Source organism: Desarmillaria tabescens (assembly GCF_030435595.1).
Source record: "Desarmillaria tabescens strain CCBAS 213 chromosome Unknown EV420scaffold_28, whole genome shotgun sequence".
Lineage (NCBI taxonomy): Eukaryota > Fungi > Basidiomycota > Agaricomycetes > Agaricales > Physalacriaceae > Desarmillaria > Desarmillaria tabescens.
In genome coordinates this window covers 128,339-143,143 of record NW_026848327.1, presented here as the reverse complement: position 1 = coordinate 143,143, position 14,805 = coordinate 128,339, and the positions used below count along the sequence as shown (strand labels likewise).

Genomic DNA, 14,805 nt, shown 5'->3' with positions numbered 1-14,805 from the left:
TGCCTTTTGAAAATTTCTCCAGATATCCTATTGCAAGATGTTCCTGCCATTGTTTTGAGTTCCAAAGGGCAGCCTTTGCAATGTTCATGTTCCCAGATGGCAGGATGAAATACAGGGTGGGATTTTGCACAAAAGCAGGAAACAAATTGGGTTCAGCTAGTCCTGACACCTCACTTCTCCCACATTACTCAAGGATAGTGCATTCACACTTGTTCACTATGAATTTCCATGGGAATCCATACAGCTAGTATGGAGAAAGGTTAAGCTTTTCTTGAATGGTGGTTATTGTTGATTTAATTAGCATATACAGGTCATCTATGCTTCATCTTAAATGTTGGGGCCTTCTCAATCATTGTATGGCAGACACATGGCAAAATACATCTGAATCAGATGACAATAGAGAATAAGGTATGTCCTAGATTTTGGGTATGTTCTCTGCAGTTTGTGTACTCATGAATATGTAGAATAACATCACTTCTTAGGCCTTAAGACTATCCTACAAGCCCAAGACTCATCATCTCTTCCTGCACTCTTCCTCCCCTCACACAATCACCCAGCCAAACTGTCAACTTTTCTTCCATCTCCATGTGTGTGTACAACTGCAGCAGTCAAACCTGAATCTGCATGTTCTTCAAGTTGCTACCTTCAATCCTAGGCCTGAGCAATCAGAACACAATGTTGCTAGGGGGTAATCCTGAGGTCCTCAAGTCTACCTATTTTATCTTTCTGGGACTAATTTTGTCCCCATTCAATTGTTGAACATTGACATCAGGTATGGTGTAAGTGAATTAGATCTTTGTTTATTCACAGAAGTCACTTACATTCAGCTGAATTCCTAGTGTTGGGGAGGTATCTGTCCAAAGAAGGTCTTATGGCACTCTATTTGATAGGTAGTAATGCCTTCCCAATACTGAAGTTCCTAGCCAAGGAGATATTCAGTGTATTCAAATTGATAAAATCTATGAGAAAGAACATTTGCTAGAATTGCTACGACTCTGAGTTGATCATTATTTCCATCCCTATTACCTTTGGCTCATACACTATCTTTGGATGAGCCTCAATACCCTTGTTGATAATTGTGACAACATACTTTCTAGGGTGTTGTGCAAAGTGTAAAGATCCAAATGGAAGGAGAGATTACAGAGGTTTAGATACTCTACGGTTGATCAAGAAATAAAGTAGGGAGTATGATAATCAAAAATGATAGCAAGCAAAACATTACAGTCTAAATTTAGTCTCCAGTTTCAACCTGACTTTCAGGTATTCACCATGAGCTCTATTCTGTCCTTTCAACAACTACTACAAACTCATCTGACTACTCCTATTGAGCTTCAATGTCCACTTCAAGAACTGTGCTCTGCATGCTGGATTCCTGAAAGCTTGAAGTGGAAGGTTGAGAATGTTGAGAAGATTGTGAAGATATCTGGAAATGAATGGTAGACACTGGTGAACTTTCATCATGTTCTTCAGTTGGGTGTGTGTGTCCTGCCACTGCTCTGCCAACAAGGAGCATGGGTGCAACTCCCTACACAAGGTGTTCCATAAATGATGAGAGAGTCCAAGATAGTGAACACACTTTCACAATACCAGCTGTTTTATCAAGATAGTAAAAAAATCCAAAATCATCACAAATATAGAAAACCAAGGATAGGATCAAAATTATTGAATAGAGAGCAGAGGATTCCACTAGCACTTCAATAAAATGGTGATAAACACTCAGTCAGCCACCTGCTCCATGTCTAACCCCAGTAACAGTCAAAATGCAGAAAATGATGAGCAGTGTGCACTATAATGTCATTGCCAGGATGAAGGATGTGTAGAGTATAGGGAATACTCCATATGATGCACTGAAGTACACATGATATATATCAATGATTCTTGACACTACACATAAAATTGGATATATGAAAAGAGTAGATGAGATTGGACAACTTTACCAGTTGCAGAAATTAGGAAAGGATTAGAAGTAGGACAATAAGCCAGCACTGTCCCCAAGCCATCCAACAGCACCAAATCTAGAGTGAAAAAGATGGTAAACTGACATGGATAATCACCAGCAAAGTAGCATATACAATATATGAGTCTACAAGCATGGTGCTCATTAAGGCTGGAATACCTGCATCCAAAGAGACTGCTTGGTTCACATTGTCAAGCTTTGAGAATACAGTCCAAAAACTTTGCCCATTTTCAATGAATCCAGAGTATATAGATGACAAATTGGCAGCAAAATTGATGGTAATCAGAGCATAGAGGAGAATGATAATGATGACCAAGGCTTGTCAGATTGGCCAGCATTTATTGATAACTGTATTAGTCAAGTTAGCTTGGATGCCATAGTAGTAGAGATGCTCCTGGCTCACATATATTTCATAATGTAACAGATAGAATTCCAGTGTATATGCCTGTCATCAGTCAACACATACAGGCCAAGGTACTAAACATTGTTGCCCACCATGCAATAGTGCATAGAGAATTTGGGAGTTCAGCATAGCATCAAGAAATTGAAGCATAGAAGCTTTGTCATCTTCAGTAAGATTGAGTGGAATATCTGCCTGAGCCACCATGAGGTGAAGCAAGATAAATGGAGTAGTGGGTTATGAGGATAACACATACTGACTCTACCTTTATAAACAGAGCAACTTATGGCCATGTTCATTGGCTGCCACAAAAATGATCATCAGTATCAAGTCAAACCAAGATCCTGACATACCAAACATGTTCGGCAACTTAATGAACCATTGTGTATATTGTCATTTTTAACTTGTAAGTGTGATATTGCTGGAGAAAAGCCTCTGTCATAGGAAAAACACTTATATGAACTGCAAGCTTCTCAGATATGTATTCTGTTGAATTAGGGCATCCGAGAAGAGAATCAAGATAACCATTGAAGCAAGGCACCTACCAAGATGAGCTTGTTCTGTCATGATGTGAATCTTAATCAGATCTTGCTCCAAAGTTTATGAAGATTTTGATGCCATTTCTGATTATTGCTATGCTGAAGGATCTGGAACATTTGAGACCTGGTAAAGATCTTTGTAGGATAGCAGCTTTTGCAAATCATATAGAGATGAACCTGCAGTACAGTCATATAAGATGGGAGAAATTTACCCTAGAAATGAGGCATCTATCAGAAAAGTGGGGGAAGAAAATACAACACATACTCTTTGATGAGCTCAATGATCCCAGATCTCTTTCTTCAAGAGGCAGTTTCTCTTTCCAGGACTTGGAGAGTCTTTGCAGGGTTGTTGCACAACACATTTGAGTTGATCTGTCTTTGTTTGTATAATTGGTTCTTTACTAATCATCACTTAGATGCTCAGTATGCAAAAGTAGTGGTGGTGATGCAGATGAATATTGACAGCTGAGGAGGTTAGACTGGTGGGCATAAAAGTAGACATGAAAATCAAAGCCATTGTCAACATGGCATGACCTTATCTGGCAGGTAGCAGTCAAATCAGGTTACACAGAAGCTTCAAAGATAGGTTAAGATCGTGACAAAGAGGAGATGCTTGCTCGATGGGCAGTGACAAAGATAGGACTTCATGGATTGGCTTACTATTCTGACAACCATAAACCCTGGTAGGCTGCCCATACCACAATGTGCACTAGAGCAGGTAGACAACATCATAGAGGTGATGGTGCAACCCATGACACATTTATTGGTCCAGATGATATTGACAGCCCATAGAGACTATCTGTATATTGGGTTATAAAGATGATCACATATGGTACTTGTAAGACTTACATATATCGACCTCATCAGGCACCTCTCTGCTTTGATGATACTAATTTCATCATGGTTTGATTGTCGACACTACTAGGAAGGTCCAAGGATGTTTCATCACACCCAACCACATAGATAACATCTCTTCCCATTCAAATTTTTTGGCAATAATAGATATGGTGGAATTAAGGAGGCAGAAGTAGAAGTATGAGTGTTGTAGGAGAAGGATAGCTAGAAAGTCCCAAAATTGGCTGTTTGTAACTTTCAGGGCTCCAGGAGGGGTGGTTGATAAATGATATGCCGTTGACTGAGGCTGAAAGTAACACAAGCTGAGAAATGTGATGATCATTAGCTTGAATGTTGTTTGCTCTCAGAGATGGCCGATAAACCCAGAGAATGAGGGCATGCTGCCTGCATAGGCACTATCGCTGCAAAAGAAATCCATTCATAATGCCTGGCATATCGCCATCGATCATAGTTTAATTTTGAGAATTGAGGCTGTAACATAGCTGGGCCACACATTGGAGAAGAAGGATTTGAACAACATGTCATCTTCATAATTTGTGATGGATCTATATGCTACCCCCATAAAGCATTCACAGGTGCATTACTTAATGAAAGATACTGAGATAAAATTCTATCTGGATGTCAGTCAGGTCTGGCTGTTGGTACCAAGGCTTAAGGACACACCTGAGCACACAGTGAACTCTATGCTCCCTTCTATTCAGTCAAAAAAGCTGAGACAGCAGGCTTTTTCTTGATGATTTACAACAGATAGTATCCACATACTCCCATATGTATCCTGCATCAAATCAAATGATCTGAAGGTTGATGCCCTGACTAAAGTTCGAATTCGGTGAGAGGACCTGGAAGCACATATGAATCACTGGAATTTTTGTGGAATGGAAATGCATACAACACATCAAGATACTTTCATGCCATGCTGCTCCCTTTACCCTCTCCAAAATATATAGTCTTCATACTGCCACATTCTTGCTCCACCAATATCTTCTTCTGTGGAGTTTTAGGCCAGGTTGATTAGAAAACAGGCATATTATCATCATTTGTGGCATGGAATGCAGTTTGAAGTTGGCCAAAGGAGGAACATCGATTCAAAGCATGAGAGTTTGAGATGAGGCTGACTGGGTGAATCCAAAAACCACTCATCTCTACTTTTCACTTAGGAAGAACTTACCAAGCTTTCCCTTCATTGGTCAAAAAATTGGGCTTTCCCCTTCCTTTCACTTACATGTCCCTTTTGTGTTTGGCTTGGCCTTGCTTTCTCTCAAATTTATGACTTCTCCTTTCTGCTTCATGGCTATTGGACAATAAAACTCATATAATACTGGTATCCAGCTTCAAGGTGCATACTGAGACTATCCATATGATTGGTTTACAGATGACTGGCTCTAGGATATTCTGCATGGTATACCCAATCCTGGTGACAGGGACAACGAAAGACCAATCAATGGCTGGCACAGGCATAAAGACCAATGAACTTGAGTGGATCGATGAACTCAAAATGGATCACTCTGGTTGATATCCAAAAGGCCACACTCAATGGAACATCATCACTATCATTGAGGATGACTGGTGGATCAGAGGGCATAACGGTTGCAGGGTTCTCTTCTCTATGATTGAAAGCAAGACCCAGGTCAGAATGGGGAAAAGAGTGAGTCTGGAAAGTAACAGTGCATTAGATCTGAATTCTTTTTTGTGTAGCATTTTCTGATGTATTATCTAGACAGCCCATTCTGCTGTGGGAGGTGTAAGGTTCAGTGCTACTGGTGAAAGCCTTGCTAGGGTGATATTCTGATTAAGCAGAGAACAGGTATCTATTCATGATGCATCATTATCTATGGAATATACTATGCTCTCATTTAACAAGGACTTGTTGTTCCATCAGAATCAATTCCATTAGAACGTAAGGAACTCATTGCCTTGATACTTTCATTCCCAATTGTGAGCCCTCAATTCAAACCAACATACATTTGAACAAAACAAAATCCTCATGAATGTAAGATCCATGACAGCAGGTGGTGACACATGGCTTGATCTCAACAGCATACCTCCCTGCCACTTATTGCTGATGCTCACTTCTAACCCTTTGTTCATCCTTGCTGCCCTTGCACCGCCCCCACCTGACTGTGCAATCAACACTGTATGGAAAGAATACTGTAGGAACAAATGCTCCTTCCAAGGAATGGATCAACCAACATCTGCTTTGGATATGAGTCTGTTGCACCATCGAAGCAGATCATCATCTCATCCAAACTATATGAAAGGTGTTTCCTTCCTTGCCTAACAACAATCCCCATGCACAGAGAGAGCCTGAGGAGGTTTTTCTTTGTAGCCAAGATAATTCCTTTACAGGAATCATATGGACGTGCACAGCCCATTAAGATGCATCCTGAAAAGATGGTCAAGGCAACACAAAAATTCTATTAGGATGGAGTAATGAGAAGATGGACTGAAACATACTCCTGTCATCTCAGCTACTGGCTGGAGATGGTAGTGCATCCACTGGATGCAAGCAACAAACATGATATAGAGGATCACACTGACAGAGTCACAGTAGAGGATGATGGATTCAATGAACAGCCCAACAGTGCGATGGTATAATGACAGCCCATCCTCCAAACCGTCTTTCTCTTGAGAGGACACAATAAGACAGTTGAGCATGGTGCAACAAAGGGCTGCAATGGCAGAGGATATGTAGATCATGCACCAAGGCATGTGAGCAAACTCATTGTGTAATTCGCTTTGGGTTTCTGTGATTTTGAATACTGTTTAAAAGTTAGGTTCAGATTTGAACTTGAGATGGCTTAGACATACCAATGGTGCATACAAGAAACCATGCTGGGTGGCACAACTGTCACCCAGTGTTCATGGTTTGAAATGTTCCCATCACTCTCTCCAATTACACATAGCCTCCATTCTGCCAAGTCCTTGCTCTGCTGCATATTCTTCTGTGGAGTGTTGGGCTAAGTGGATGGGAATACAAGCATCCTGTGTGGTTTGGAGTTAACATGTTGACCACTAGAAGAACTTCATAGAGCTGACTGGCCAGATGAATCCAAAAACCACATGTCTACAAAATTGGAAATCACCACTAAAGGTGAGTTACATGTTGAAGAGCTACTTTGGTTGATCAATGTGACAAAGGTGAAAGGGCTATTTTATAGAGGTGTGTATGTGCTGTATAAGGGATCCAAAACACTCAGACAAAGTGAAGAAGGATAATCAAAAAGGGTATGACAAAAAACAGACATCCATAAGCTCTCTAAACCACAATGCTCAGTTGTTCATCATGACCATTATTGTGCATCTGAAAAATGACATGAGAATCAGATTGCCAAGAAGTACAGACATCAGTCTCACCCTCAAGCAAAGTTCATTGGAGTCATTGCTTGCAGTAGTGGAGGACTCTTGCCGATCGTACTTCTCAAGGGACAACCATTCTGAACTGCAGATGAAAGCTGTGTCAATAAGAGTCTAGCAGGATGATGATGGCAGGCATACCCAAGAGTTGTATAGCCAGGAGAGCTGCTCAAAACATGCTTGACAATGGCAATTTTCAGAATGTATTCCAACAAATATATCTGCATGGCATTGCATGCTGTCATGTTCATTCCTCAGTAAGTTGCACACCATCCCACACCTTTCTCATCCCATCATTCACCTCTCTCCTCCCACCATGACCCCTGCTTGCTTGCTCAAAGGTGGGGAGTGTGTGTCATGACTGATCCATGCCAAGCTCATTGTCTCTCCTGCTGCCTGCTTGAACCTCTCTCACAGCTGCTCTACTTGCAGGAAGCTGATATACAGTGTTGGGCCTGTATGGAACCCAGATGAACATCATGAGAGGTCATTGGACTTGGGAAAATGTAGCTGAACAGAGTAGGAGTTGATGAGGGGTGGATGATGTGGGTGATAGGAACACAGAGATACAAGAAGAGTTTTTTCCCTACCCCACTTGCCAATCCTTGCATCTCCTCACCTTGCATGTGACCCTGTGCTCTTCATTCCTCCTTCACTCAAACATGTCTGCTCATGTAGCACAAGATGTGTTTGGTGGAGAAATTTGTGAATCTGAGAGGTTGGGGGAATATTACAGGAAATGTCAAATAAAAGTGGATCAGTGGATCATGGCAGGTCACAGAGTCAGTGTAAGCTATGAAATAGAGTTAGATGTCTAACGCACTAAAAGACTGAGATTGGAAGTACTTGCATTGCACTCCAATGTTAAGATCTAAACATAACACAAGACACTGCTCAGTGCAGGGCATCAATCTAGTAGAAGGATATCTGATGTGCAAAATTGCTCTGAAATCAAAGCAAAGATGAGTAAAATCAAAAGTAAATATTTTAAACCTACCAATCAACAGAATATGCTAGCATAGCATCTAATAAATGACAGGATGTGTGACAAGGTGCAGCACCAGGATTTAGATGGAGATAATGATTGGAGACATGTGAACTTGACCATGGGAGCACAGAGTGAGCACAGCAAGCTAGCTTGACAAGCCATATATACTCAGCTTTCCTCCTCCCATGGTAACCTTCTTATCACACAGTTATCAATGAATGCTGGCCCACCTGATGAGCCTTGGTCATTGTTATCAGTATTCTCCATGCTCTGACTACCATAAATTTTGCTGTTACCTGGTCATCTATCTGCTCTGTATTTATCAAAAATAGACAAAGCTTCTGGACTGTCTATCTTGGCTTTGTTGCTGAGGACTGGATAGTATGTTGGGTGATGAGTATTGTCTGCCCCATTAATTGGTACGATTCTGCTGGGAACTATCTATATTGCTTATCATTGTTTTGACCATAGATTTGATGCTGTTGGATAGTTTGGGGATAGTGCTGGCTCATCATTCTGCTTCCAATCATATCTCTAATTTTCATCACTAGTAAAGTCTATTTCAAATCCTGTCTTGATTTGAGAGTCTGCCTAGGAAAGACTACTAGTAAGGTGTCTGATCCGATTTATTATTTTTATATTAATATGCAACCTTTTGTGTAGCATCAAAAATCCTGGCAGTGTATCATCAACACATCAATGGGACTTCCAAAGATTTTCTTACACCCTATAACACTCTCATTTTGGTGATGACATCATGGCATGCACCCAACTCATTATTTACTGCATTTTGACTGTTGCCAGGACTGGCCATGGAGCAGAGGGTCAACTGAGATTTTATCACTGTTTTATCAAAGTACTTGTTCAATCCTCAACTGTCTACTTGATATCTCTGATCCTATATCTAGCTTTCACCACCTGCAACAATTTTGGACAATACTACCTTAATGCTATAGCTGACATTGTGAAGATATGTTCATGATCTTAGATACCTTGTCATTTATTCAACACCATGTGTAGGAGATCACTTCAATGCTGCTCATAGGACATGTCATGGCTGGACACCATGCTCACTCTGATGGTTTCTGGCAGGGAAGCATAATGGCATCAGTCTTGATTATGTCAGAGTTAGATGACCTTCTAGAAAGACAACTGGACAAGGTCGATGCTTAATAATGACTTAGAACCTCAGTGAGATGTCCCTCCTAGGGTGAACTGATTTGCTTCTCTGCTCCATCCCAAACTCAGAGATTTTCACTTCCTAGGAACCTTCTCCAATGCTGCACTCTGCCTCTGTTATGGCCAACCATACTAGCCCAATCACTGATGTTTCTCCAGAGAACAGGATGTCTTCACCTCATCTCAGGAATCACTCACACCTTCATGACAGTTTATCCTCTTCTGAGGATACTGTCCTTGGTTCTACTGTAGTAGATGAGACAGTAGCTCTGAGTTGATAAAGATGTAGCTTTGAGACTTCTGATGGTGCTGTATACAACACAGTCTTACTTCTTCAAGTTATTTTCATACACAGTAGTTATCAGGTTTTGTATATGCAATAGCCTATCTACTCTTATTCTAGCCCCAACATTTTACCATATATTTGTAGGTTGTTTCTATATATGACTGTCTCAGAGTCTCAGACACTCTTGTGTTACTATATTTTTTTATGTCACATTATAATTTAATAATAGACTAATAAACATGAGCACACTCTATACTATGGAGTAGATCCTCAGTGCTCAGCCTCAGCTTCAATTCATTTAGTGCAATTGCTTCACAGTCAAAACTGAATTAAAGTATACTCGTCAAATGACTTATGCACAACTCAAAGGGTATCTGTCCAAATTTTGCTTTGTTATGGAAGCAAACTTTGTTGGCAGTTTTCTAGGATGATAATGTGAGACAAGTGATGTAGAAGTTATTTGATTTCCATGTCCTGCAGCAGGTTCATTAACTTTCTGCGACCTCAATGACCAACTCTGAGGGATATTCCAAACTCTGCTTACAATAAAAAGTAGCTGAAGGGGCCTACCAACAGGTGATGCACAAAAAAGCAGTATATTGTTTGTATGAAGAGTCAACATGATCAAGTGTATAACAACAAATAAATTGATTTAACCTCAAGTCTTTGTGAGCAGAGATGTTCAAGGAATCATTTTGGCAAGACCTGGTAGACTTCCTATTGCAAACATACAACTGTACCTATGGCTCACGATGATCTGTCACTACTCCTGTGGACTGCCCTTCATGGTGAATGCAGGGTGAGGAAAGTCATGCAAGATCTATGACGAAGGGCAACAGAGAGACAGAGGAGGACTCAGAGGAGAACAGATATCTCTGGCCTTTTGTCCATCCCTTACAGGATATCCATTTCTTCTCCTTTCTGAAAGATAGTAACTATGCTAAGGAATGCAAAGTGCTAAACACACACACACCCTAACACACTCAACAATTGTGGTTCAAAGGGGTAAGTTACACCTGGTCAACACTTGTACTGTGAATACTAGTTCTGGGTTGACAATGAATATAATTTATTTGATTACAATATTCTGAAGTGACACAAATCTGAACTTCCTGTGTTACTGAACACAATCTGATACCAACAGACTGCCTGGTGCAGTTTTCTGAATGCATACTAACTGCCTGGTGCAGTGTCTGAACTGATACTGTCTGCCTGGTTGCATTTTTACTGGTACTAACACAGATTCTGGACTGTACTTCTGACTTTCTGTCTGTATCTTTCTGAACTGACTGCTTTTTGAACTGTCCTTGCACACAAAACATGACCAGGTCACTAAATACTATTCCAGATGAGTCTAGGACTCGAAGCTCTTAACCAAAACCTGTACTAATTTGCTTGGTAGCATTTTAGGGGCCAGAAACCTGACCTCCCACTCATACATGCATTGTATTTATACTATACTACTCTACCTATATTTTCAATCCTCTAGGTATTACTAAGCTACTTGCTGATGCAGCCAGGCAGGTATGAGCTCATATCCCACCTACCAGATAGACTTGATCATGACCTTTTGCCACAGCCTGGCAACCTGGTTCATGATTTCCAGTTACCCTCTGGGCCAGGGCAAAGCCCCTGGTTCCATAATCCAGTTTTCATACTTACCTGGCAAATCACTCACTAATCCAATAGACTAGAGAGGCTACCTGGTAAGTAACACCATATGTGATCTTTCTTGTCTTGCATTTGGACTAGTGCCATCAAATGACCATTATTGCTGGGATGCTGGTTTGGCTGGAGCCATGTGCTTTTGACCTGCCTGGACCTTCAGTCACTCGGGCTGAGTCATCGGGTCACCAGTCTGTTGCCCAAGCCCTTAGGCTTTTCATGGCTAAGTCCTTACTGATGCAGTAAGGTTTAACACTTCTTTCTGTGTACCTTACATGCTCTTTCTTATGTGTACAGCTACAAACATAGTTTGTATGATAATAAAATTGGATTTTCTACACGTTTTTCAAGGGTAGATGCCCAGCAGGCATATCACTTCCATCCTGTGCTCCCAACATTTCCATGGAAACAAAAGTGAAATCACTCACTGGCAGGAGCATTTGTTAGCCTTGGAGCGAGACAGGTATTAGAGGCAATAATATGGTGGCTGAGTGAAGGAACTGGCTTATCGATGTCTCCTAGTATCATGAAACAAGGGTCCTTAAATTCTACATCCATATCATTCATTAACAAGTCTTGATAGTTCTGCAACTAGCAATGCTGTCTTTGCACAAGAGGAAAGCCGCTAACAAGGAAATCCTGGGGGATGTGCTAGTAAATGCCAAATGTCCATCATTGATGCTACAAATCATTAGAGTGAACCAAAGGAAGGACATTGAACATACCTTCAATCTAGGCTCAATTGCTCAGGAAGAGAAAGATAGAAGGATATTATTTATGCATGTTTGAAACTGAGATTCAGCTCCTTGTTGTCTTTGCAATGATTGGACTCGAAATCTTTCCTCTCAATTCTGCTACAATGCTAACATATTGCTCTCATATAATCCTTGATTTCTGTTGCCATGATCAACAGCCTTGGCAGTTGCATTGAAGTCTCTCTTGGAGTCATGCTGGTACCTGTTCATCTTTATTTCATGATATTGTAGATGTTGAATGCAGTGCTCCAACTACACTTATACTCACAATACACACAATCTTAGTTGTGGCACTGGCAGGTTGCCACTGACATTGGGCTTTATACTGATATGAAGTTGCAGAACACTTGGACAATGAGGGGTTCAAGGGAACTTTTCTGACTTTGATGTTATAACAAAAATCAAGAATGATAGTGATCATCTTTTCCAACCACAACAGACTTCTGGTATCCTCAATATAATAGGATGTTTGGGATGTTATTCTCATAAACACACGACCCCATGCTTCTGTTTTCCTTGATGGCAATTCAGGCAGATATTCCACCAGATCTTACCAACAATGACAAAGCTTTCTTGTTTCAATTTCTCAACACTGCTCTGAACTCTGGAATCCTCTATGCACTATTGCATGGTGGGCAATAACATTCAGTGCCTTCACACATAGGTGTTGACTGAACAGGCATATACACTGGCATTCTTACTGTTACATTGTGGAATATATGTGAGTCAGGACCATCTCCCTTATGATATCCAAGCTGAAGTGAATGGTACAGTCATCAATAAATCATGGCCAATCCGACGAGCCATGGTTGTCATTATTATTCTCCTCTATGCTCTGATCACCATCAATTTTACTATCAAATGGTCAACTATATGCTCCGCATTTATCAAAAATGGGAGAAGCTTCTTCACCATTTATTTGAAGCTTGAAAATGGAGCCCAAGTTGCCTATTGGGAGATGGGTATCACAGCATTCATGAGTACCATTCTTGCAGACTTATATATGGTGGGTATGATTCTGCTGTGATTATTCATGTCAGCTGATGGTCCTTTTGACTCCAGATTTGGTACTGCTGGATGGTTTGGGGACGACGCTGGTTTGTTGTTCTGCTTCCAGTACTCTTTCTAATTTCCACAACAGGTAGAGTGTCTGATCGCATCTGATTCTACTTTCTCATACATCTGACCTTCTATGTAGTGTTGAAAATTATTGATATATATTGTGAGTACATTGGTGCAACCAGCAAAATATTCCCTACACTCTACATATCCTTCGTTCTGATGATGACATTATGGTGCACCTTGTTCATTATACACCGCATTTTGACTGTCGCTGGGGTTAGATGTGGCAGAGATGGTCGTCTGAGAGTTTATCACCATTTCATTGAAGTGCTGGTAGAATCCTCAGCTTTATATTCAATATCTCTGATCCTATTTTTGGCTTTCACCATTCATGACGGTTGGGGAGTGTACTACCTTGATATCATAGCTAGCATCGTGAAGGTGTGTTCAAGTTCTTGGACTCCTGTTATCATTTTCCAAATAACTTATGCAGGGAATTGCTCCGACGCTTCTTGTAGGACGTATCACATCTGGACATCGGGCCCGCCCAGATGATTCCTGGCAGGGAACAGTGGTCGCATCAACTTCAATTCAATCTCAGTCACAAAATCTTAATCAAACAAGCTCCCAGGAGGACAGACCAACAAGTGCCCTTGACCATGATCTCGAAGCTCAGCGTGAGATTTCGATCAGGGTAAACCAGTTTGCTTCTATTACTCATGCGTCTTGAACTGAAACGAGATTATTACTTCATAGGAACTTGCTGTTGCACTTCGCTCTGTTTTGACTGAGAGTCATACCCACCTAAACAATGATATTGCTCTGAAGAGCATGACGTCCTCGCCCCACCTCGGGAATCAATCACTCCTTCAAGATAGTTTACCCCCTTCTGAGGATGCCATCTGCAGTTCTACCCTTGCAGACGAGGCGGCAGTTCCAAGTCGATGAAGATCTCGCCTTAAAAAGAACATAGTACGCAATATCCCATCTATTTTATTGTAGCCCTGACATCCTACCATATATATGTAGGCCATTTCTACATACGACTGACTTAGAGTCTCGAAACTCATTGCGTTTGAAAATAAGCTGTACAATTTATAATAGACTAATATGTATGTGCTTATGGTCTACACAACGGAGCAGGTTCTCAGCCTCAGCCTCGAACATCTGCACGTAATACTATCAAGATGCTTCATAATTGAAGTCAGAATATACCAGTCGAACGACCTATGAGCAACTCGAACGTCATCAGAAAGTCTTGCTCCATTACAGATGCATCTCTGTCGACACTAGACAGTCGTCTTACGGTCCGATGGTGGACTGAAGGATGGTGTAACAATAGCTGTTCGTCTATTTCCACATCCTGTTTTTGTTCGACGTGCTCTGGCGGTGCTCGTCATTTCTGCCATCGCATCTACTGTGAAGAACGAAGGGAAGATATATGGGGTATTAACACCGTTTCTGGAAGGCAGGAAGAACACTCATGAGTAAGAAACACATCTCCTCTGGTTTTCCATGCTCAATTTCTCTTTGCAGTCACCTTCTTTTCGGGCCTATTCGATGATCTGTTTTGGGACAATTGTCCAGTAAGCTTCCCATGTGGAGATTCGACTGCAATATGGAACGAGGGTCTCTATGACTTCGAGTCCCTGATGGAAGAGCCTTTACCATGAAACACGGCGTCACAGTTACTTCAATGAAAGAGCAGGAAGCCACCATTCGAGCAGTTGTCTGTGACATCGAAAAGACTGGTGGGGTGTAGAAT

General features: G+C 41.2%; 2 protein-coding genes across 2 annotated transcripts; one reads left to right on the top strand and one right to left on the bottom strand.

Moving 5' to 3' along the window:
• Window positions 1–6,122: 6,122 nt before the first annotated feature.
• EV420DRAFT_1645230 (uncharacterized protein) lies at window positions 6,123–6,406 on the bottom strand (the record flags this gene model as incomplete). The annotated part of the gene is made up of 2 exons (XM_060477755.1): window positions 6,123–6,134; window positions 6,206–6,406. 2 exons carry the CDS (start codon window positions 6,404–6,406, stop codon window positions 6,123–6,125), a joined length of 213 nt encoding a protein of 70 aa, XP_060328397.1.
• Window positions 6,407–12,497: 6,091 nt separating this feature from the next.
• EV420DRAFT_1645228 (uncharacterized protein) lies at window positions 12,498–13,988 on the top strand (the record flags this gene model as incomplete). Its single annotated transcript, XM_060477754.1, has 7 exons — window positions 12,498–12,609; window positions 12,658–12,699; window positions 12,752–12,984; window positions 13,041–13,119; window positions 13,177–13,481; window positions 13,534–13,734; window positions 13,797–13,988. 7 exons carry the CDS (start codon window positions 12,498–12,500, stop codon window positions 13,986–13,988), a joined length of 1,164 nt encoding a protein of 387 aa, XP_060328396.1.
• Between the last annotated feature and the right edge of the window lie 817 nt (window positions 13,989–14,805).